Source organism: Acartia tonsa, chromosome 6, assembly GCF_053477335.1.
Source record: "Acartia tonsa isolate MP-2025a chromosome 6, ASM5347733v1, whole genome shotgun sequence".
Classification (NCBI taxonomy): Eukaryota; Metazoa; Arthropoda; class Copepoda; order Calanoida; family Acartiidae; genus Acartia; species Acartia tonsa.
The window spans coordinates 6,634,120-6,660,184 of record NC_137265.1 but is presented as its reverse complement, the minus strand read 5'-3'; the positions used below and the strand labels follow the sequence as shown (position 1 = coordinate 6,660,184).

The 26,065-nt window shown below is 31.9% G+C and overlaps 1 protein-coding gene across 5 annotated transcripts; it reads left to right on the top strand.

The window, feature by feature from the left end:
- Positions 1-183: 183 nt before the first annotated feature.
- Positions 184-25,858, top strand: l(3)mbt (lethal (3) malignant brain tumor). Of its 5 annotated transcripts, none has more exons than XM_080163208.1 (27): positions 184-338; positions 838-880; positions 1,332-1,646; positions 1,831-1,994; positions 3,964-4,343; positions 5,032-5,308; positions 6,673-6,738; positions 7,116-7,222; positions 8,279-8,460; positions 8,773-8,845; positions 9,821-9,904; positions 10,254-10,375; positions 10,810-10,923; positions 11,121-11,236; positions 11,712-11,837; positions 13,618-13,697; positions 14,852-14,963; positions 15,587-15,724; positions 16,953-17,021; positions 17,329-17,421; positions 18,123-18,323; positions 20,420-20,460; positions 20,739-20,793; positions 21,615-21,816; positions 22,883-22,989; positions 23,333-23,437; positions 23,828-25,858. In XM_080163208.1, the coding sequence occupies exons 1-27, from the start codon at positions 273-275 to the stop codon at positions 23,915-23,917; spliced, it is 3,528 nt and encodes a 1,175-aa protein (XP_080019334.1). In that variant the 5' UTR covers positions 184-272; the 3' UTR covers positions 23,918-25,858. The 5 variants fall into 5 exon arrangements, with proteins under 5 accessions (XP_080019334.1, XP_080019333.1, XP_080019337.1 ...); XM_080163207.1 differs by having other exon boundaries at positions 11,115-11,236; XM_080163211.1 differs by lacking the exons at positions 22,883-22,989; positions 23,333-23,437; positions 23,828-25,858 and adding an exon at positions 22,790-22,876.
- Positions 25,859-26,065: the final 207 nt, after the last annotated feature.

The following is a 26,065-nucleotide window of genomic DNA, read 5'->3' as shown; positions in this document are numbered from 1 at the left end:
CACAACAATTTAAGCTTCGTAAACAACAATGTCAATAAAGTATAAAACAATCTTTCATGCAGGATATTTCATACTTTTGACCAAAAAATTATCAATAACTAATTTTAAAGAGTTTGAGATTAAATCTTTTCTTATGCTTTGATCCTAGAAATAATAGTAATGACAATTGTAATTAATAGATAGTTTATTTGTTTAGAAATAGGTTGAAAAAACCAACTTTAAAATAAAAAATTATTTTTCAGAAAAATGAATTAATTTATATTGTGTGAAAGATGGACATTGACGACGCTATCATGGAAACAGATAGTTCTGATACTACAATCAATGCTAAGACAAAGGTATATTAAATTGTTATCAGTTTGTTTCTCTGCATATTTTTGCATATTTAATTTTTTAATGCTTTTTATTAGTTTTAATTAATTGTTAAATGCCGGGTGTAGCTTCATTTTGTTTTTTTTTCGTTTGAGAGACAGCTATATGAGCCGGAATAAATAATGAATCTTAATTAGGTATGTTCCTCTTTATCTAGGTATAATACCAAATTTATATATCTATGTCTGTCCCTTTGTCTGACTGAATAATAAAAAAAAACCTTTGTAACCGTTCAAACGATGGAAATCAATTATTTGCTGCATCGAAAATTAATAATGTAAAAATTGGGAAAATTGTGGCTGGCTGTAAGCTATTTGTTGAGGGTTGGACTGGACATCCATTCGCACAAGAAGTAAATAATCCTGTACCTTAATTTTTTGATGAAGAATAAATTAAGACTTAACGTGGTGCATCATAATTTTATTTGTTTATTTGTTGTTAATAATAAAAAATTGTATTGTTTAGGTTATAGTTATGGCTGATAGTTCAACAGCTGTTTCTGATAGAGGTAACAAATATAATATTCTAATATGTGAGCATGAATTGGTTGTCTGAAGTTTGTACTTTAAGATCTCATTAACGGAAAATATATATCTATATCAAATCTGGCAAGTCTAAGCCTATTTCAAAAGAAGAATGGTAGGTTAACAATTTAGATGCTAAAATATTATAAAGTTGCAATTATTGTGTGTTTTTTATACTTTGAATAGGTTATATTGGGTATTTAATAGCCCCGCGGGGTTAATGATTCATGGATCAAACACATGCAGGGTTTTGGCCCCCCAACAGGGGTTAGGGTGTAAGAAAAACTAACTAACCCCTTTTTTTCAATTTATTTAAGAAGATTAAGGGGGGTGTGTCAGTTCTCGATAGGCACTTTAAGAGAAAGCAAAGAACCTTGCATCTTTTTTTTTATATACTTTTAAAGTTGCAATTCATATATATCGGTTTATTTCTAGACACACGTGAAACAAAAGATGAGCTAAACCCCTCACCTCCAAACGAGGCTGAAAACACATCACCAACAAACCCAGAAAAATCCACCAAACCCTCAGATTCTGACGACGATTCTGACATAACAATTGTACGGGAATCAGTGCCCAATCCAGGTGGTATGATGATGCAGGGTTCTAGTCCCAGCAACCTCTATCATTCAGTGCCACACAGTGTTTCGTCAAGTGTAATTTTTCCACACACACGCCAACAACAATCGCCCAATAAATTGCTGCAGATGCAACCTTTTTCTGTTACCAATTCTGGCCAAATGCCACCAGGTAATGAGCTGTCTTTTTTTCATGAACCTCAAGCAAGATCAAGAATTTGAATGTTTTACTTTTATGAGTAATTAGAGGTAGATTAGTATGTATGTTTATCTTTTCATTCAATTCTTTCTGAAGAAAAAAAGTGTAAAAATATTTTCTTTCAATATATCTACCTAATTTTATCTGACAATTTCAGGAGTATCAACAATTATGCAGCTGCCTGTTATTCGGCCGCAGCCAGGCAGCCAATTTCATATGGTTTCACATGCTACTTCTCCAGCAGGTGTACAACAATTGACCGCCCCCAACTCAGGAGGGAATTCAACGGGAGTTTCTATGATGTTTCAATCTATTATACAGGTTGGTAATTTGTTGATTTAGTTAGCAAATTAACTCAGAGGTATATATTCTGTATGAGATCCTAGGCTAAAGGGGGGGGGGGTGAAAAATGTTTGATAGGGGGGGGGGGGTGGTTATTTGTTTCTGAAAACATCAGATGATGCTTATATCCAGAAATATTTTGAAAATCGTACCACCTACGAAATGAGAAAATATTTGAAAAATCGGAAAAAAAGACACAAAAATCCCTTAAAATGATGTGACATTTAATTTTAACAAAACTCTTCCTTAATGTTATATGAAAAAATTAGATAGTTAATTAAGATATGCAAATAACAATTGCGTTTAAAGCTAAAAAAATAGATATTGTTAATAACCAAAGTCTAGCTGTAATTCTATGTAAACTAGGTAAAAAAAACTTTTTTAGGTAGGGTGAGGCGGGGCTGAACCGGTAATTTTTTCGGTTTTTTGAAAACAATGGGGTAAATATTAATATTTTTAAATTGGACCAAGACCATTAGAACGCTTACGGAAGGGACTATCAGGTCCTAAAAGGACGTTGTCCTAGGACTTTTAGAAGTTTGTCATAATTGGACTCAAAGAAATTACCGATAAATGCCCCATGGTGGGGCATTGTGGGTAACGTCTTTTCAACCTAAAAAAAATCGATGAAAAACGGCCAAACGGCCAGTCAAACATAAATAATCATAATTAGTATAGGTTATAGGAATTATCCATAAAAATTTTCATAAAGATCGGACTATTCCTTCTATGTCAAAAATCATTTTTTTAAAAAGACGATAAATTTCGATTTTTTTTCACAAAAATTTTCTTAAAAAATAAAATTTAAATTTTTTATATAAAAAAAATCTGTTCTTTTCACTTTTTGGCCTAATTCTTAAAAAGCCCATATTGAATTTTAAATTTTACCAAAGAAAACCTGAAAATTGAAAATTGATCTTAAAAATCGAATTTGAATTTTTTTTTTACGTTACCGAAAAATACCCCGCGCGAACTTTGGTCATTTTGAAAAAAATATTAACTCTACATTTAAGCTCTCAACGGATTTGGAAAGAGCGGGCAATTCTTAGTTCAAAAGTTTTGTACGGATCAGTTCTAGGTCTTACCAATTTTTGTGTAGGTCGATCTTTATACACCTAGGTGAAAAAATTTTTGGAAAAAAAAAATTTCGTCCGACTTTGAGACCCAAAAAGTACCCTTAAAATTCATATCACAAAAATTTAATTTTTTACTTTTTTGTATGCAATTTAATAAGGAACAAAGGGAGAGGTCATTTTCTAGTAAATCCCGTAAAGGTGTGTGTTATAAGGCCTAAAAATAGTAGTAGAACGATAAGGTGCTCTATATATTTGTATTTCCTATTGAATAGAACAATAGGGAAGAAATTTTTTTTTTTTTTTTTTGATAACCGTACCTGGAATATCTGAAATTTCTATCAAACGCTTTGTTTGGCTCAAACTGACACAAATAAAAAAAAATATAATTATAATAAATCAACCTGTAAAGAATGACTTATTCCTTTGTTTAATGGTATAGATTGTTCTTAACCTTTACCTTGTACCTATAGAAAACATTATTATTATAATTATATTTTTTTTTAATTTTTGTCAGTTTGAGCCAAACAAAGCGTTTGATAGAAATTTCGTATTTTTTTTAGATAATCCAGGTACGGTTATCAAAAAAAAAAAAAAAATTTCCCTATTGTTCTATTCAATAGGGAATACATATATCTAGAGCACCTTATCGTTCTACTACTATTTTTAGGCCTTATAACACACACCTTTACGGGATTTACTAGAAAATGACCTCTCCCTTTGTTTTTATGTTTTTTTTTCTGTCAGTCGATTAGAACATGGAGAAAAATGTAATTTTCTAAAGGTGGGTAAAAAATTACCGGTAATGCCCCGCTTGACCCTATCTACATTTAAAATTTATTGTTAATGTTTTACAATATGTGTTAAATTTTTAGGGAGGTCACGGTGGCAATAATGTAGTGCAACCAGGACTTGGCAGTGTCATGACTATAGGATCTCCTGTACAATTGATCCAACCAAACATTTCCATCACGCCTAAACCAGCGGGAGCACCAAGTAACTCATCACCCAAGCCAATACCAATGCCGGCTGTAACAATAAATCCTGTAGACGCCTCTACGCTGCAAAAGAAAAATATCTTAATAAAAAATCCACCAAACATGACGTTTAAATCATTGCCGTCTCCTGAGAATGTAAAGCCATTCACTGGCAAAATTGTTCGATTGTCGTCACCAGTAATCACTGAAAATCCTGCCAGTATTGCTGCTTTACACAAGACCACACATCCAGATGTAGAAATTACATCTGTCAGCAGGCAAGGAGAAAGATTATTTTTGAATGCTATAATAAAGTTGTTTATCGCATTGTATTATAAACAGCTTTCCGAGGATATAAAAATGTACAGTTATAAGATTAAAACCAATTTTGATAGCCCCGGGATGCTGAATGGTGAATAAAACTGGTTTTAATATTATGATTGTACATTTTTATATTCGTAGAAAACTGGACATAATATGGGACGATACATGATTTTTCAGTTAGGCTTAGATCCGGTTCAAAGCCAACGGATATTAATCGGTTTCACTTTCGAAGCAAAACTGGAAAAAAAGTTTATTTACCTAAAATATATTCTTTAGGTATGAGAGTTAATGTTATAAATCTTAGATTATTACATTGATAAATAGATCATTTACATATTTTTTATCAGAAAAATTTTTTACCTAGTGAATAGGAAATGCATTTCGATACCTAGTATTCTGCTAGGTTCTGTAAGTTAGTGGTTACATTATCTTCAAATAGTGTTTCATTCTACATTTTAGACAATAGTTTAAATTAATAATGCTTTACCTAGTAACAAAACTATAAAAATGATTAGATCATGGGTGTATGTTTTCAATATCTCCCCTCCCTCCCAGGAAAGAAATAGAGATAGGTGGGAGGAAGAAATTCAGTTAGCTTAGAAAATATACACCCCTGAAATATATCTTACTCCTTGTGATTAGGAAACTCGAGCTTAACGATGAAGAGGACGCATTATCTCTGCAGTGTAATGAACAGTTTGATGACAGCTTTGAAAAGAAAAGCACCGCTGACGCAAACAAGGACGACATGGATGAAATACAATTCATAGGGGAGCGATTTAAAGAAACAAAACCCAATGTTGATCTTCTGAAGCCCCTGGAAACTGAGGAAGATAGAGAGAGCAAAGAAATTAAACTAAAAACAAATGAGTTCGGTATGGTGGAGTTAGAGGATCTTGGCCTGGGTTTGAAAAAGAAGGTACCTACAAAATATTTATTAAAATCTTACAATCAATTTTTATAAAAGACGTAACTTATGGGAATTGGATGTACTAAACGTGGATATATTGTCAGGGAAAATTTGGGGAATAGTCCCTTTCGTAACATCGCCCCATAAGGGGCGATTCGTCGTATTATTAAAATGGCTTTTTATAGGTTATTTTAGGTTAGGTTATACTGGGTTAGGTGATTGCCCCACAGGGTTAGGTAATTGGCCCCACAGGGGCTAGAAATAGGAGAAAAGCTACTGTGAAAAATACGAAGAATCGCCCCATAAGGTGCGATGTTACGAAAGGGACTATACCCAAAATTTGTCGTAAATTTGGGTTGCTAATATGGACCTAATATATTGGTCATTTCGTTTATCCAGTAGGAGGGGATGGGTTGGGATAAAGTAGAATAATGTTTTTTTGTTGGTTATTTGAAAATATGGTGCAACATCTAAATAATTTTATTATCGATTGTAATAGGGCACCTTCACCCGGCCTCCCACGAGTAAGATTAACAAAATTAAACTGTTAACATTTTGAACCAGAATCATTTTATACAGGGTGTTTCAATAGAAACGTTTTTTTTTTTAATTTCTTAATTATGCATAGAAAATAAAACAATTAGGTATATAAAATGCTTTATATATTTGGAAAACCTATTCTGGGACATTTTTGTTTAAAATATATAAAAGTGATTTTTTCAACAAATTGTGTCTTATAACCGGTTTTTCCATAAGCCTTATTTTTGAAGATTTGCGGATTTATAGGTTGTTGAAAAAATGCGCACAATTAAAATTCAAATTGCGCGCCTTGTATTTATAGTAGAAAAACGTTTTGCATACCATTAGAATCGTCAAAAACTCTACTTTTTGGAAATATAAGTACTATTCTTGTGCTATTTGTAGTTTATGACCTAAGTTGATAAAATGTGAGAAAGGTTGAAAAGCTTTAAGTAAGTTGGAACATTTTACCACGTAGCTTCTATACTATACGTAGCACAGAAATGGTACTTATATATCCAAAAACTAGAGTTTAAGACTATTCTAATGGTATGCATATCATTTTTCTATTATTAATACAAGCCGCGCAATTTGAATTTTGTGCTTTTTTCCACAACCTATAAATCCGCAAATCTTTAAAAATAAGGCCTTTGGAAAAACCGGTTTTTAAGGCATAATTTGTTGAAAAAATCATTGCTAAATATTTTAAACATAAATGTCCCAGAACAGGTTTTCCAAATATATAAAGCATTTTATATAATTGATTTATTTTCTATGCATAATTAAGAAATAAAAAAAACGTTTCTATTGAAACACCCTGTAGTTATAAAAATTATGTTGTTGATCATTTGCAGGAATTATCAATAATACCGAAAGTTCATGCCAGCCCTAGAAAAGACTCCATGACAAGAAAAATTCAGGTAGATTTTTTTTTATTAAAAAAGTATAGGTACCTAAGAGATTACTAATAGACTTGCATTTTTAAATACCTATCCTATTAAATAAAGTAGTAGGTAAGGCTTTTTTTGTCTTTAGCTTAAGATCTCAATAACTAGTGGACTGATGGGGTTCTCAATTTAAGGTAAGCTTCATATAGATCCTGTGTTGGTTTTAGTCTTTTTATTTTCGGGTTTGAGTTCTTTTTTTCTAGCCCCTTCTGCTCCTTTAAATAAATAGCCTCTAAAAAAAAGAAAAAAAGAAAAACTATGATTTAGATTACATTTCTTTGTCTTAAACTGCAAAATTGCGCAAGTTGTCGATAATTGCATATGACGTTTTTAAAATGATCAAAATTTAGGATGACGAGATATTGTACTGCGAGGGTTGTGGCTGCTATGGCATGGCGGGAGAATTTGTAGCGCAAAATAGCTGTAGCAACACTTGTAACAATATCATTTCTGCCAGGTAAGTTTATGCTATAATCAATATTTTCTATTTTAAAGGGGAAGTTTCACGAAATGCATTTAAACTTAATTTAATGAACCGCATATTTTTTTTGCTAGTTAATGGGTTAAACTATATTTATATGGCATATATTAGAAAGAATTTCAATTTTCTACCACGTAGTTTTGAAAATATCAAGACTTGAAAATCGTTTTTTTTGTGATATATGCAATTTAAAAAGACGATTTTCAAGTCTTGATATTTAAAAACTACATGGTAGAAAATTGAAATTCTTTCAATTATATGCCATATAAATGCAATTTAACCTATTAAGCAGGAAAAAATATGCGGTTCACTAAATTAAGTTCAAATGCATTTCGTGAAACTACCCCTTTAGTACATTTTTTTAGCAATCCTAATATATAAAGAAGCAAGCTTTTTTTTTGTCTGTAGCGAAGGATCTCGCTGAACCGATATGGTTCTCCTTTACAGTGAGGCTTTTTATAAATCCAGAGAAAGTTTTTAACGATTTTTTTGAGAGATGGTATCTCTACTCTCCCACAAAAGGCCTCCTACCCCCCAAAAAATTCTTTTAAAAGAAACTTAAATTTAAAATTGGGGCGTGGACTTCTCCATTCCTAATAGGCCCCTAGAGGCTTCTAGGGTGTATAGCCGCTAGTTTTGATAAATCAATAGAGTTTTTTTTGTGTACTTGCTTTCTTTGTTTGTTCGTCTGTCAATTTACCTGATATATTTGACTTTACTTTTATGGATTAGTTCATCCTTGTTTTCTAGATACTGACTAGGTATAATTTTTTAAAGAGGAACTTTTCTATAATTAGGCCGGCTCATCCATCCGTCCGTAACGGTTAGAATTTTATTTAGGCATGTTAGAATTGTCCTATTGATTTCAAAATTTGCATGATGATTCCTGTAGTAGTTATAACTTTATAAAGTCAAAACATTTATATTTATATTTTGCATATTCAGTTCTGCCACTCTACAAAAGTTAATGTTCGTCTGTCCTACCGTTTCAGAGCTTCGCTTTTATGGATAATGTCATCCATGTCATTCTAGGATAAAGGATCGACACAGAAAAGAGAAAGAATTACAAATATTAAAGAAGAAAAGAATGGAAAAGAAAGCTGCCCAACTGAAACCTGTAAAAAAGAAAGGAAATTATGAGGAGGATATCAAACCGGTTCCCGTCCACACATGGACAGACCAGAAGAAAGGGTTTTTATGGTCCAAATATTTAGGTAATCATTAACTCTGTTATCTTAACAATATAGGTTAGTTATAATATTTTACAGTCTTAATGAAAAAATATGAAAAATTATTTCTATTCTGGCTATGAATCCAAAAAATGTCCACTTGAGTTCTTTGTCATACTGAAAACTCATGTATCGAATTTTCCATGTAAAAAAATAAGATATAGAATCAATTCCTACCGGAATTAGTGTCCTTGTCTTAGGCCCCTAGGTTCCAAGAAAACTGGAATATTATTACTGAGGGGCTAACCCTTCATAAAAGTAACCTGATCCTCCTAGAAATAATCCATTTATTTTTAGAATATTGTGGGGCACGTTCGGCTCCAGTGAGACTTTTTGCCAGAGACCCGTTTCCAGAACCACATGGATTTAAGTAAGAAATATTTTTCTACCTTTTTATTTGGGTATTAGTATGTTTAAGTGTTTGTCCCACGCTTGAATCTTAAGTATGGTCGAAAATTGTCTGCAGGACATACACAAAACTCTACAAGGGTGACAACATCAAAAAGTAGCGAAGCACAAAATAATCATGGATTGGACACATGTATTTATAGATTTGATGTGCATATGTCATAAGTATTTTCACCAAAGATTACAGCGGTCTATCTTTCATAGCTAGGCTAGTAAAAAAAGTTTATATACCTAGGTAATGTTTTTATTTTAATTCAAATAATACTTTGTCTATTTATTTATGACTAGGTATTTATTTTCAAAACATTCATAAAATTAAAATCGAAAACATGAAAAAGGACTTTTTACAAAAATAAAATAAGAATTCTTACCTACCAAATCAATAACACTTTAAATTGCCTAAATCCCTATTTTAAAGTAACAGGATGTCTGTGTGTCAGTAACTTAAGATCTTGTTAAATGCTTAAATGATATAGTTCTCTTTTATAGTAAAATTTATTATAGTTTCATGCAAGGGAGGTTTATAATTATTTTGCAGGTGGGCACCTCCAAGTTCCCAAGAGAAAAAGACCCCTGGAAATTTTTTTTCTCGTATTAATTTGAATCCGGTGGATAGGAACCGGTTCTTATCCATACGAAAAAACTATGTCTAGCATGGTATTATATCCAGCTTTCTAATGATATAAAAATGTACAATTAAAAGATTATAACCAGTTTTTTTTAATCTTATAATTGTACATTCTATATCCGCGAAAAGCTGTTTATATATCCTTCGGCACCTCAGGGCTAAAAAACTGATTTTAATCTTAAAATTGTACATTCTATATCCGCGGAAAGCTGTTTATAATACGATGCGTGAAATAACAATTATTTCTCTAAAGTGCCCTAGAAGCATCTAGGGTTGTAGTCGCTAGTTTCAAATAAAATATTATTTCAGAGAAGGTATGAAATTGGAAGCTATAGACCCACAGCATCAGTCTCTATTTTGTGTTGTTACTGTTGCAGAAGTACTAGGAGCCAGGTAGCATTTATATATCCTTATAATAAAGTAACAGGATGTCTATCTGTTTTTTTTTGTCTGTTTGTATCGAAGGATCTGGCTAACAGCTGAACCGATCGGGTTCTCCTTTATAGGATGGCTTCTCATAGGTCCCGGGAAGGTCTATAACTAATTTGGGAGAGGATACCGCCATCCTCCCAAGAGAAATCACACCTAGATAAAAATTATCCACCAAAGAAGGTATTTTTTGAACTGGGTTTCTTAACTTTCTAATCAAAATAATGTACTAACTAGGTACTAAATTCTCATACCTACTAATAATAAACTCAAATCTAAATACCTATTGTATAAAACTACGTATTTTTTTCAGGCTACGGTTACATTTCGATGGTTACGGTGACAGCCATGACTTCTGGGAGAACTGCGACAGTGAAAATCTTTTCCCAGCTGGATGGTGTTCCAAAAATAATCAGAAACTATCTCCTCCAAAAGGTGACCAATATTTCGTTATATTGTTCTTAAAAGCGAAGCTTTTCTATAATTAGGATCGGTCCGTATGTACGTCCGTTTGTAACAGATAACTCTCATCGTTTAATTGAACTTGTTAGAAATGTTCAATAGACTTCAAACTCTCAAACATGGTGATTCCTTTAATAGTAAGGTACGATTTAAAAAGCAACCCTAAAATTGTCTGTACTTCGATATAAAACATAATTAATCATACAGTTTTTAAAATAAAAGTACTACAAAACAACAACAAAGATAATATGCTGCAAAATTAATATTAGGTTATCATGGAAATGTAATGATGCTTTTTTCATATCTCATATGATATGGCCATTATTAAAATCTCATTAAACTGCTAATTTATGGTTGTATTTAAATCTGTACAACGCTACTTATGGATACATTTGTTATTGATTCAGGTTACTCTCGTCGTTATTTCAACTGGGCAACCTACCTAAGCCAGACCGACTCTGTAGCTGCCCCAGATAATATTTTCAAAGTGACGGAACAGGCTAAAGAAGCGGAACACGCAGGTAGGGCATCTTACGTTTTTGCGTTTAAATCTATTGGTGGTTCCCCCAAAGTTTCTAAAGAACCCCCATTTAAAAAAAATAATTTTGCATAAGATGTGGGATAGGTTAGCTTGCTTATTATTTTAGGTCAGATTAGGTTAGAAGTGAAAGTTAAAATTTTCGTTTCATTTTTAAGCGTTTTTGCTGTTAAGGTTCAGCTACTGCAGCCGACTCTAGCGCCCTGCAGGGTTGGAAGGTTGGTATGAAGCTGGAGGCCTGTGACAGACAGAATAAATCTTTGGTTTGTGTCGCAACTGTCGCCAATATCGTCCAGGTAGATTACTAAGTATATCTGCTCGTCGTCTGGAATGTAATTCGTTCGAATCTCGGCTTAACACCGTGTCATAACTAAAGACGCTAAAAATGGTTCCAACTGCTGCTATGTCAGGTGAGCGAAATAAATAGTTGGGGAATGCCTTGGTCCCAAACAGGCACAACTCTTTACCATCCAATTGCATAGTTAGGACTTCTTAGGCAAAGGCTGTGCAATAAAATGGTTGGTTGTCTGTTGGATGTTACTTAACCTAATATCCTTGAAGTAGAGTATTGCATCCCATTACATGTGGATGATGCTCTAGATTCTCTAGATGAAGTATATAAATTAGACAACCGACACTTTGATTGGAAGACCTTTACTAACAGCCTATCTGCTTTGTTTTATGTTGTGCATTAAAGTGAACAAGAATTGCGTTCATAAATTATGGATATAAAAATATATTTATTATTTATATCTTAATTGATACATTTAGGGTCGTGTGTTATTACATTTTGATGGCTGGGAGATGGACTATGATTACTGGACATTGCCTACCAGTCAGAATGTAAAACCTGTAGGCTGGTGTTCCAAGAATAAGAAACAGCTCAATCCACCTAAGGTATATACTGTTATTTTTTGGTTAGGGTTGGAATTTTTAAAATGAAAAAAAGAGAGGAGTAGGTTTCGCTAAAAATCCGTAAAGGTTGTGAGTTTTAAGTTAAAAACAGTAGCAGAACGTTAAAAATGTAAGTTAACTTTAAAATTTTTTTTGTCTATAGTTCTTTTCAATAAGAAATACACTTATTTAGTGAATATTACCGTTCTACAACTTATTTTAAGCCTTATTATATTAATTTTAACTAGTATGAAGCTTGCTGTTTTCTTAAGAATTTTTGCAAATATGGTTATTGTTTTATAGAATTGAGAAGGCTTGAATAAAGCGAAATATGTTTTCTACAAAGAAGTGTGTTCTTACTGTGTAGTTAGCTCTAGCCGCGCGTTTTTTGAGATTAAGTCTTAAAACTCACACTTTTACGGATTTTAAGCGCAACCTACTCCCTTTATTTTTTTTGGAGGAGGGGGGGGGGAATTTTTTTCTATTGGCAAATTCTCTTGGGAGGACGATGTTACCATCCCCTCTAAAAGTTTATGAGAAGATACCCTGTAAAGGAGAACCCGATCTGTTTAGCGGTTACCGAGATCCTTCGTACAGACAGATAGACATATATACATTCATCCTGTTACTTTATTTTAAGAATATGTATATCTTAATAATAAATAATATTTATCACTGTTAATAGTAAAATTAAATATAAATTAAATCCTTCTAGTAGGTAGTAATTAAGTTTGACATAAATACACAGGTTTTAACTAAAGAAGGTGTATCAACTTTTTTTTTATAGCTAGCCGGTTCTTTTAGTAAGTAGTAGATGTAAAATTTTTCATAGAATTCAGATATGCAATCGGTTTTTTTTGTAGACCTCTTATTTTTTAAGTAATTTAAGTTTAAAAAAAAAAATTAAGTCGATTTTAAGGTACTAAAATGCAACAAAAAAAAGAAAGAAAATGGCCACAAAAATAGTAAGATCTTTAATTTGACACCTTACTTTTTCAATTCTGTCAGGTAATTATTGAAAAAATCGATTTTTTTAAACCCACAAGAATAAAAACTTTGAACTTAATTTTATTATTTCACATATAAAAAAATATGGTTTCATATATATCTTTAGAATCAGAAAAATATTACGAATTCATTGTAAGCAAAATTGAAAAAAAAAGTTTACAATATAGTATATAAACTACAATAAAAGGAATTACATGAAAATATCATATTATATTGTACAGGCAACGTCTTAATTCTTGAATTGAGTATAAAAATGGGAAGGGGGTAAAGAGGGGGTAAAAAAGGGAAGACGATAGTGTTGCCTGAACAAAAAATACAATTGGCCATTTGTTTAATTTTTATTTTTTTTACTTTTTTTCAATTTTGCTTACAATGGATTCGTAATATTTTTCTGATTCTAAAGGTATATATGAACCCATGTTTTTTATGTCTGTTTGAGAAAATATTTAGGTCTAAAGTTTTTATTAAACCGAGGTTAAAAAAATAGATTTTTTCAATAATTACTCAACAGAATTTTAAAAGTAAGGTGTCAAATTAAAGATCTTACTATTTTTGTTCTTACTGGCCATTTTCTTCTTTTATTTTGTTGCGTTTTAGTACCTTAAAACCGACTTAATTATTTTTAAAAAAAACTTAAATTACTTAAAAAATAAGAGGTCTACAAAAAAACCGATTGCATATCTGAATTCTATGAAAAATTTTACATCTACTACTTACTAAAAGAACCGGCTAGCTATAAAAAAAATAGTTGATACACCTTCTTTCCGTTATTTAGGGAAATCATCCGTCAGCTTTCTCATGGTCAGAATATTTGCAAGTCAACAAGGCAAAATCAGTCCCAGCTTGGGCCTTCAGGTACAATTTATTTTGTGGATCATGGAAAGAAAACGAAGTAGCGGGTTACGTCGTACTTTCACAATAGCTTTTGATAGGTTAGGTAAATGTTAACGATTGCCATGCTGGGTTATGAAATTGGCCCTGCAGTAGAAATAGGAAAAAAACTACTGTGAAAATACGACGAAACCCGCTACTTTGTTTTCTTTCTATGATCCAAATTTATTATTGAGGTATTTTATTAGGTTTTGACATATAAAAGCAAAGTTGTTGTTAAAAAGTATAGAAAAATCTTATTGTAATAAAAGGTTTTTATTCAATATGGCCCAAACCCTAACTGTAACCTAAAAAAGGTAAGAAAGAAAATAGAAATAAGGTTTAAAAAAGGGTGTTTGTTGTTGTCATTATGGGATGGTGGCTATTAATATAAGATACACAGGGTTCTAAGGGGATAAGACAATGGCCGATAAATTTATGTCGTATAACGCCACTTGAACAGACAGACTTAAGTTCTAGAATAGTTTTACTTCTATAACAATGATAAATGCACCATAAATAGGTTTTAAAAATATATTTACATAACAATAAGAATGCACATATAAATAACGGGTGGGGGGGGGGGGTTAATGCAACCATCTCGTAATCAGTGATTAAATGGCACTTAGAATTCGAATTTCGATCAGAAATTTTGCATGAATAATCCTTGGTAGGTCTATTTTCCCTAAATCGAACAAAAAGTTGGAAAAGTAACGGCTGGCTGCTCAGCTGTTTAGCCGTTTTTTGCCTATTTTCAGGGCAAATTCATCATTAATTACGTAGGAATCAACTTTTTAAAACATATTTTTGGTTTAATTCATGTTAAATGATAGCAATAACCAATTTTTAAATTTCTAGTACCAACAGCTACCGGCTAGAACCGTTTGATAAGGTTTTTGAGTGAGAAAAAGTATTATGTGAAAATAAGTTTCGTGACTTTTTTGCTCTTAAGATAGTAATAAAATGGCAAAACAGCTGAGCCGCCAGCCGTTAGCCGTTACTTTTCCAACTTTTTGTTCGATTTAGGGAAAATAGACCTACCAAGGATTATTCATACAAAATTTTGGGGACAAGTAAAATTAACAGCCCAATGCCCCCTCACTCACTGCTATTAATATGTGACAGCTGTGATTATTTAGGAGTCCTGGTTCCTACCAGAATGATACAGACTTCCAGGAAGGTATGCGTCTAGAGGCTGTGGATGTTTATAATCCCAGAATACTCAGGGTGGCTTCGGTTGTTAGCACAGAAGTAAGTTATTTTTGTTTTGTATAAAACAGGACAAATATTTTAATATTTTTGGGGAAAAAAACAATGTTAGGTACAGTCTATTTTATTGACTAAGATTGAAGTTTTATTTCACATAGTTAAATTAGTAGATTGTTTGAATATGGTAGGGATTGTGAATTATTTGTTGTGAAACCATATAGGAGAAAATTGGTAGAACTAGACAGGCCTTTCAAATATTTAAATTTTAAGGGAGGGTGTTGAGTGTTGACGCCCCCCTAGCGCACGCCATTGACCTGGATTCTCATATATTCTACGTTAACCCGCGACCGTGTTTCAACACGTAGCGCATCTACTCTTTGACAGGGAGGTGAAAGGTTCGAATCTCGGCTAAACACCGTGTCATACCCAAAGACGTTAAAAATAGTTCCTACCGCTGCTATGCCAGGTGCGCGATATTAAAAGTTGGAGTAGGGACTCCTCAGACAAAGGTCGTGCAATCAAATAGTTTGTCTGATACCCTGGGTGTTTGGACAGAAAAGTATTTATTTGGCTCCACTTAGTAATCTTGGGTTGTTGGAACTGACGTTAGAGTGTCCTGATGGACAGCAGCCTCGCCCGTATGATAATATGTTATCCTTGTTCAGGGCAGACAATTGGAGCTTCATTATGATGGTTGGCCAGACGAACTGAACCACTGGGTCGAGGATGAGGACCCTAATATCCATCCCTGTGGGTGGGCCGCTAAAACAGGACACCCTCTCAGCCCCCCTTTAACTGCACAGGTTAGAGAATAGAATCAGGGGTGTATATTCTGCACTGGATCACCTATTTAGGAAGGGGGGGGGGGATTAAAAATAAACAGCACTGAAAACATTAGGGAAAAAACTAGGGGGGAGGGGGAGTTTAAATTAGTTTGCAGCCGGGAAAAAATAGAATATAAAAAAATTATATGTATTATCGCGTCGCAGCTACTTTATAACTTTGTGTTTCATATGTTCGTTTCACTGTAAAATCTTTGTTTCTACACATAATATAAAATTGACTAAAGTAGCAAAATTATTAATGGTATGCACTTTTCAATATCCATTGAAATGATACTTACATTTACTAGAAACGTCATAAGATTTCATAATAGAAATAGAAGAGTAGAAGAATATTCTGAACCCTTTTTTCGTCAAATCTAAGAGAGAACATTCCTAGCAGACAAAAGTATTGTTTACTTTCGACTCAAGCTGATGTGGATTCTTAAAAAATGATAGACTCGCTATTCGATAGTGAGGCAAAATTATTTTTGTGAAAAATCATCCAAAAGCACATTAAAAATCTACAAAAATTAAACAAAATCATATGTTAATAACCCTCTTAAGATTTTATTTCATTTTTGTAAATTTTTTTATTCGATTTTGGAGGATTTTTCACAAAAATAATTTTGCCTCACCAGCGAGTTGCCAGCCTAACTTTTTTTTTTTAAGAATCCAACTTTGTTTCAAGCTTTCAAATTGTAAACGAAATTTTTGGGCAATTAATTCTGATTCCGCAAAGCTTTCTACTAAGAAAATATACTGTTAACAGCTGACTTTTATGTATGTAAGAAATGAAAAAAAAACATGCCTTCGTAGGAAAATGTGTACATAATTTCAACCAATGAGATCCAATGTAAATTCCGATGCGATTCTCCTATTGGCTCAATCAGACATTCCCTCTCTTTCTTAGTACCTTTATTGATTTCATATTAAACCACTGTAAAATGTTGTTTCTCAATTCTTGATAATATTATTAGAATGTTGCTGCTGCACTACTTATGGGTAAATTTGTCCTAATTAATGTTTTAACAGAACTATAAGAAAATCAGTTAAGATATCTATAGGAGAATACTAGTAGATTTTTGTTAATATGTTACACAAATTGGATTAATTTAATAATAAATAATTAAAAATTGAAAATAATAGATAATGTAGCGTAATAAAGAAAATGATGAGACAATAGATGGAATATAAATGTTTTATTCAGGAAGTATCTAACTGGACAGACCGTGGAGGTTGTAGTATACCTGGCTGCAGGGGCATTGGGCATGTCAAGGTATTTTCCCCCTTATCTGAACATAGTGAGCCTTGAGATGACATGTCGAGCTAGTAATCGAGGATGTAACGGCTTCATATTAAAAGATGTTAAAAATAGTTTCTGCTTCTGCTACTTAGGGGCGCGGCGTTAAAGGAAAATAGAAGAACATTCCTTGATTCATGACAATCATTATCATGCATACCGAACAATTGGGCATTGTATATTGTAGATGAATTAATTGTCATGCAAAAATGAATCAACAAATTAAACGAAGTCAGCAAAAATTAAATATCCTAAAAAATGAAACATATGTTAAATTTTCTAGGGAGCAAAGTATCTGAGCCACCATTCCATATCAGCATGTCCGTATGCACCACAAAATTTAGAAAGCAACAACCATATCTCAGATAGATTACAGGTAGTATATCATTTAGTACCTAGTGCTTTTTCACTTTTTTTGGGTTTTGTATTTTCCGTACATGCGACTAAAAAAAATTCTGTTGGCACTGTTAGATTTCAAGTTAGAGGTCAAATGGAAAAGTAGCCTTAAAGTTATAACCTATAAGTCAAATGGAAACTCAAATTGATCTAAAGCTAAGAATTTTTAAAAATTTCTATGATTAGGGTCAGTTCATACGTCCGTCCGTCGGTCCGAAACGGATAGCTTTTTAATTTAGGCATGTTAGAATTAACCTATCGATTTCAAACTTTGCATGATGATTCCTATAGTAAATTAGGTACGATTAGACTTTATAATCGTTACTAGAATGTCTGTACGTCCATTTTAAACATGTTGATTTTTAACTTTTTTAACAACAATTTTTTATGTGATAATATCATCCGATTGATTTGATTTTTGGAGTACTGGTTCCTATTACAATATGGTACACTATTACAAGCGAAGCATCTCAATAATCAAGTCCTAAAAATGGCAGTATGTCCTTAAACAGAATTCTGTTTATAAGAGATTTTGCAACAAATTTACGTATAATTTTGTCAAAACTTATATATTTATATTTTGCAAATTTAGTTCTGACACTCTACAAGAGTTAATGTCTGTCTGTCATACCGTTGTTTAATAATATTTAGGTTCAGTTGTTTTTTAACAATGATTTTTAGGGGATGGACTTAGAAGGAGATGAGGGAAGTCTGTACAACAATATTGCAGAAGAAGGGGGAGAGGGAGATGTGGAGGGGGACAGTGAGGCACTGGGAAGGGGAAATAGGAGGCGGAAAAAGAGAAAGTTTTTCGATGAAGATGGGGGAGGGGAGGAGCAAGGGGGCGGGGCTAGGAAGAAGAGAGGATCTTTGGAAGATGAGGTAATGTACAGATTTTAATTTTTCTTAACTTGTTAGGTACCTAGCTTATTATTATGTCATGCTTAATATTTTTTATTAAAAAGAAAGTTTGCTGGCTTTAACTTACAAGATTTATTAAACATTTCCTTTTGACCATTTTGTGTCCCACCTTTATATTTTAACTTATTATTGACAAAGAGGGAGGTCATTTTCTAGTAAATCCCGTAAAGGTGTGTGTTATAAGGCCTAAAAATAGTAGTAGAACGATAAGGTGCTCTATATATTTGTATTCCCTATTGAATAGAACAATAGGGGAATTTTTTTTTTTTTTGATAACCGTACATGGAATATCTTAAAAAAATACGAAATTTCTATCAAACGCTTTGTTTGGCTCAAACTGACAAAAATTGAAAAAAATATAATTATAATAATAATGTTTTCTATAGGTACAAGGTAAAGGTTAAGAACAATCTATACCACTAAACAAAGGAAGAAGCCATTCTTTACAGGTTGATTTATTCAAGGTGACAAAAATTAGTTTTATGTTTGTTGAATTTCATGTTTGTTTGCTTTGAAGTAGAAGGTTTCAATGTGCATTGTTTCGTTTCAATTTCACTACAGTGAACAACTACATTTTAGAACATTTTTTTCTATCAATTAAACTTTCATTATCAAAAAACTAACTTGTTTTTCAACTATATTTTGGTCAATCTTTATTATAAAAAAAAATATTCTGGCTTTAAAATAGGATTTGAAATTAAAAATGACATACTACACAACAAGCGAAGAAAAAATATAAAACTCAAAGAAACCTTGATGAAAAGAAAAGACAATTTATACGTTTAGATAGTCCATATGACCCCATTTTTCATCAAACTTTATAAGGTATTTTTTAGACATAAACCTTTGTATACTTTTAGTTATAAAAGAGGAAGGTCCGGCATTATTTGCGACGAAATTATTCAATGATATAATTTAGGCTAATTTTATTAAAAGAAATTTAACTATTCATAACTGACTTTTTATATGATTTGTCATATGCTCTACATTATATGAATAATTTACCCAAGATAAGCGACAATTTATAGATGTCTCATAATACAAACTAGATAAAAAAATATGCCCTTAGGTAGGTACCAATATCTGTAAAAATGTCTCAATCAATGAGATACATTGAATGTACCTTTAGTATTGGCTGATTTAGATAATATGTCTCTAGGTTATCTGTATTATTAAAAGCCAGAATATTTACCCAGGAAATATGTTGACTATCGTCATTTAAGAAATAATTATTATTATTATCTTTAGTGGCGCAAACATAATGCCCCTCATTACTATTAGGTCTAAAAAAATACCTTATAAAGTTTAATGAAAAATGGGGTCATATGGACTATCTAAATGTATAAATTGTCTTTTCTTTTCATCAAGGTTTCTTTAAGTCGTATATTCTTTCTTTGCTTGTTGTGTAGTATGTCATTTTTAGTTTCAAATCCTATTTTAAAGCCAGAATATTTTTTTTTATAATAAAGATTGACCAAAATATAGTTGAAAAACAAGTTATTGTTTTGATAATGAAAGTTTAATTTACAGAAAAAAATGTTCTAAAATGTAGTTGAAATAAAACAATGCACATTGAAACCTTCTACTTCAAAGCAAACAAACATGAAATTCCACAAACATAAAACTAATTTTTGTCACCTTGAATAAATCAACCTGTAAAGAATGGCTTCTTCCTTTGTTTAGTGGTATAGATTGTTCTTAACCTTTACCTTGTACCTATAGAAAACATTATTATTATAACTATATTTTTTTAAAATTTTTGTCAGTTTGAGCCAAACAAAGCGTTTGATAGAAATTTCGTATTTTTTAAAGATATTCCAGGTACGGTTATCAAAAAAAAAAATAATTTCCCTATTGTTCTATTCAATAGGGAATACAAATATATAGAGCACCTTATCGTTCTACTACTATTTTTAGGCCTTATAACACACACCTTTACAGGATTTACTAGAAAATGACCTCCCTCTTTTAGGTTTGTTTTGATCTGATTGTAAATCAAGCTGTTATATTATATCTAGATTTAATTTTAATAACGAATTTTTATTTATTTTCTTTAGGATGAAACTCAGATAAAAGAAAAATCACAAGCGGATTCAAAGTAAGATTAATTTTTATTAAACTTTTTTTCAACCATTTGATTTTAATCACATTATTCTTAAAATATAAAATAAAAAAAATACCTAACCTGAACCACCTCCCATATTTAATTTTTATTGGTTTTTAAGGTTAGTTTGTTATTTAAATTTAATTTTAAAATGCTTTTACCAAGGGCTGATAAAAGGAAAAAGCGGGGTATGCTAGGCTTTGTCAATTTCAATAGGGGTGTCAATAGGGTGTTTTTTTTTTAAATTGTTATATAAAAAGAGTTATTTTTAGGCCTGAAATACCTGCAAAAATTACAAGAAGGAAAAGCAATTCTACAGAAATTAAGGTAAGGCTTAGTTTAAAGAGGACTATCCACGGACCAGAGCAAGTGATTCTAAGCACCTTCCAGCATTGATCCAATGCATTTTTTTAGTTAATATACTAGGTTTATGTTTAATATTTGGTTTATCGACTAAAAAGTTAGGTTTCACCATGGTTTTATATGAAAAAAAAACTTTGAAAAGTAATGCATTTTTTGGTGCAATATCATCAAATGTTTTGATGAGTTCAAACTGTTTTTTAAAAGCTTTAACACAAAAGTATATTATTTTGATTATAAATGTATATTTAGAAAAAGGGTTGGTAACTTGTAATATTGTAAACAGTTTAATTAGAGTTCTTTTGTAATTTACAGCATTTGATGCTTTTCTGCCGTGTTATTTTATTTTGTCCTTTGAACTCAACAAAGCATTCGATGATATTGCATCAAAAAACGATTTACATTTCAAGGTTTTTTCATATAAAACCATGGTAAAACCCAACTTTTTATTTGATAAACCAAATATTAAACATAAACCTAGTATATTCACTAAAAGAATACTATGGATCAATGCTGGAAGGTGCTTAGAATCACTTGCTCTCGTTCGTGGAAAGTTCCCTTTTTCAAAGCAGGGTCCTTAAAAGTAAATAAAAACAGTTTAAAAGATTTTTAACAGAATTATTTTGGAACGAAAAGCTAATTTTGAAAAATCATTTATTTCTAATCTTACATCATTATGTTGTTCTGTGAACAAAAATGTTGTGGAAAATGGAATAAACTGTATCCAAACATTGAACAAACTGTTGCAGCTGTGGCAATTAATCACTGCTGAATTATGATTGATTTAGAATGACCCCGATATTAAAGAAGAACCTTTGGATTTTTCAAAAGATTCCAAACCTCCAGCTGTTGGGGGTATTAAGGTACCCAAAGAGGATGTTGGTATCCAAACTAGATCCCCTACACCCCCCACCTTTGCAACCGAGTGGGAGGAGGGTGTAAGAAGCACAGTTTGGAATCCTGGATACCTACCCCAGCCTTTCCCAACAGGTAAATAAGACAGGGTTCTAAAGGGATATGACAATGGTCAATTTAAAAGATTATTCTCAAAATTACAATTGGTGGTTGATTCAAACACTTAACTTAATAAACCAACAAATTAAAATACAGTGAAAGTCATCAAAGTTGTTAAGTTAACGAGTAAGCTAACGTTATCATAAAACTTTGGGGACTAGTGTAATAAACAGCCTATTGTCACCTCTCTCTTTGTAAATAATAAGAACTTTGATCATATAACCTTTGTTATGAAGTACTAACTTTTGAAATATGTTCCGCCTCTTTTAGGCCAAGGCATCTTCTTATCTTAACGTCATGCTTCTTAAATTACTTTAACTATCTTGATATTTAAAAAAAATAATGGCAGAAATTGAAATTTAAAAAGAGGAAAAGTAAAATTTAAAGATATACTTAAATACTTATAGGGATGATGATATAGACTCATTTACCTATGCTTTACATAAAAACAAAACTTTTTTAAATTTTTTTTCTTGCAATTGTTTCACTAATTTGATACATAGACAATCAGTTCCATTTAAGATGTAAAAAAAAAAACAATTAACAAAATATATATCATAGCATTTTGAATCTTTTCTGAGAGTCTGAGTGGAGATTGAAATTGCCTCTAATTGTGCATATAAACTTAAATACGTATTTACCAGAATTAATCAATACACATTTATTCCAGGATCACTACCTTACTGCTGGAGGGAGCATAGTCAGATCTTAGTTGGTAGTAAACAGTATACAAAAGACCTTACCTAATATATATTTATTCCAGGATCACTACCTTACTGCTGGAGGGAGCATAGTCAGATCTTAGTTGGTAGTAAACAGTATACAAAAGACCTTACCTAATATATATTTATTCCAGGATCACTACCTTACTGCTGGAGGGAGCATAGTCAGATCTTAGTTGGTAGTAATCAGTATACAAAAGACCTTACCTAATATATATTTACTCCAGGATCACTACCTTACTGCTGGAGAGAGCATAGTCAGATCTTACTTGGTAGTAAACAGTATACTCAAGACCTTACCTAATATATATTTACTCTAGGCTCACTACCTTACTGCTGGAGAGAGCATAGTCAGATCTTACTTGGTAGTAAACAGTATACACAAGACCTTACCTTTACCAAAGCTAAGCATTGGTCAATAGATGAGGTAAGTTCTACAAGTCAAGATTGTTTTAAATGGGTCATCTCAAAAAACGCAAATCTTTTATAATTTTCTTTGTAGATTTGTGTACTTCTGATAATTAAACATTAGATAAACAATAGAGGGGGGAGGAGTTAAATAATTGTATGTCCCCTTCCCGAGGACCCTTTGCCGACTTTTAATTTATTGGTCCTTGAAAATCAACCAATAGCGTCGGAAATATTGACACAGCCAAGTCGCTACAAAATAACAGAAAGTAAGCAGACGAAAAAGGTCCTCAACTGGGGGATCCAGGTAGTTATACATGTATATTTATAGATTTATTATTTAGACTTATTTTGATTGTAAGGTTATTGATTTCCTCGGAGGTATACCTAACCTGGACACAGGTATCTTGGAGCCAGCTATCAGGGATCAGGAGATTGATGGAGAAGCTCTACTTCTTCTAACACAGGTAAATAATGTTGCTAACAAAAGTTAGCTAATAATGGATCATGAAAAAAAACGAAGTAGTGAGTTTTGTCGTATTATCTGTTTTTAAGCTATTTTAAGAGTTTTTAAAAGCGAAGCTTTTCTACATTAGGGTCGGTTCGTCCGTTTGTACGTACATCCGTCTGTAGGATCTAGGAAGCTTAGCAACTCTATAATCGTTACCAGAAAGTCCATACGTCCATTTAAAACATATTTTTTACCGACAACATTTTTGTATGTCAGAATTATCCAATTCGTCTGATTTTTGGAATACTGATTCCTATTACAACCAGGTAAATATTTTAAGCGAAGCATCTCTATACCTAATCAAGTCCTAAAAATATAAGTAGGAAAATTATTTTGTTTTATTCAGAATGACATAACTGAGATACTAGGGGTGAAGCTTGGACCCGCAATAAAGATATACAATGCTATCATGACCATCAGAATTAGAAGAGAATGACAAATAGTTCCATCTGATATTTGTACAGACAGTACAGTACAATGTACAGACAGTACATTACACCCAGAACAAGGTGTACACAGTAAGAGTAATCTCTTGAGAGCTTTTCTTTAAATTGAAACACAGTGGTTTTTTTATATAAAGTTTAAAGTATTTCTAAATTTGACCCACTTATCCTTACTAGAAATTATTCATGTATGTCTCATTTTCTTCTTTGCTTTTGAGTGTTTTCTATCAGAAAAAAAATATTTTACGAATTTCAACTTATTATGCCTTAAAACTTCGTTTGCCAATGTAGTTTACTTTTGTAATATTGTTGGATCTATAATGATCATTGTTTCGAAAAAGCCACGAAGAAAATAAGTTATTAATATAAAACTCCTCTTACGGGTAAGTGGATAAGAAAACCCCTAAAAAAGAGATGGATAATCTCTCATTTTTATGACGTCACATGTCTGATTTACTTTTATGAATAATGGCATGATATTATTTCATGAATATTTCAGATTATCTAATGATTTTAATGATTTTTGCTTTTCTTTTTTATATCCCACCATCCATATCTATAGTACAGTTGTATATACAGATAACTACCTTCCCCCTTTTCCAATGACCTCTTTCGCTTGCTAGCAAATTGTTGTCCGCTACTTGGCTGTGTTAATGTCCCGACATCCTTGGTGGATTTTCAAAGACCTAATTAAGAGTCGACACAAGGTCATTGCAATAGGGAAATACAGTTATTTAACCCCTTCCCTCTTTAGTGTTTTACCACCATTCTTCAATAGAATTAAAACATTTCCAGTAATATTGTTTACACTTTGACACAAAAAAGAGTTGTATTAATTGTCATATTTTTACCATTTTTTTATATCTGTATCAGATGTTGGTGAAATGTTAATATTGTCATCCGGGGCGGGTAGTGATTTAGCCGATTAATTCCATTTGAAATTAATTACAGAAAATTAAATATGTTATTGGCATAGAGTTGGCGTAGAACTTTTTATTTAGCTGAAGGAAAGTGGGTAAGAAGGGGTAGAAATAAGGAAAGAATTCACTTCAGAATTGTTTGTCTGAATCATATTTTCTGGCCCTGATTGTCATATCAAGAATATTTGTAATCATTTGATAATTAGTATTATAGACAGATTTCTGCGGATAGTAAAATAAAACAAATATTAAGATGTCTATTTTATGGTTCATAACTTCATTTAAAATTGGTTGTAGTACGTGATTTTTCAGTATTGCTTATAAGATTATCAATTTCATTCAGATATATAATATTATAATTTTAAAAATACTGGGTATTTGTTTCAAGTTGGTAATGTCTTGGGATGGCAATCCGTCTAATTTTTGGACCGGATTCGGATTCTTACAAGAATCCGTCCAACAATAAAACGGATTGTCTGTGGATTCAGGATCCGGATTCCAGATTCCAGCAATATTTTAAAAGGCTTTGAAAACAAAATTAAGGGATTAAATTTTACCGGATACTGGGAAAAATCTAAAGCTGCGTTTTTTCATATTTTAACACTAGCTTTTCTTCTATTTCTAGACCCTACAGTGGCCAAAATGACTATTAAAAATTAAAATATATATTCGGACCAAAAAACTCAATGCGCTAATTTTAGCCTAACAATTAAGAATCCGAATCCGCTATTTATAAACGGATTCCGGATTCGTATTCCAAAATTGGCCAAAAATTGGATGGATTCCAGATCCCGGATTCGGATTGCCAACCCTAATAATGTCAAAATTATTTTGCTCTTTAAAATAGCCAAAAATGCTACAAATATAAATGAATATCATATTAAATGTTGTAAAATTGCATTATGTTGTTAAAAATTGTTTTCTGATTGTATTGTTTTGTGTTAATGTTTTTTTAATTAATTTGCTAAAAAAATTCTCATTGATATGTATTGTATTCAATAAATTTTTACCTTTTAAGATTTTGCTATCCAAAGCAGTTTTTCTTTTATTCATCTAAATATTTTTTTGACAAAAAAAAAACAATGTATCGTTATAATAAAGTAAAAGGATCTCTGTCTGTCTGTGTGTACCAAAGGATCTTGCTAACCATTGAACCGATATGGTTCTTCTTTACAGGATAGCTTCTCATAGGTCCTGGAAAGGTTTATAACTATTTTTTTT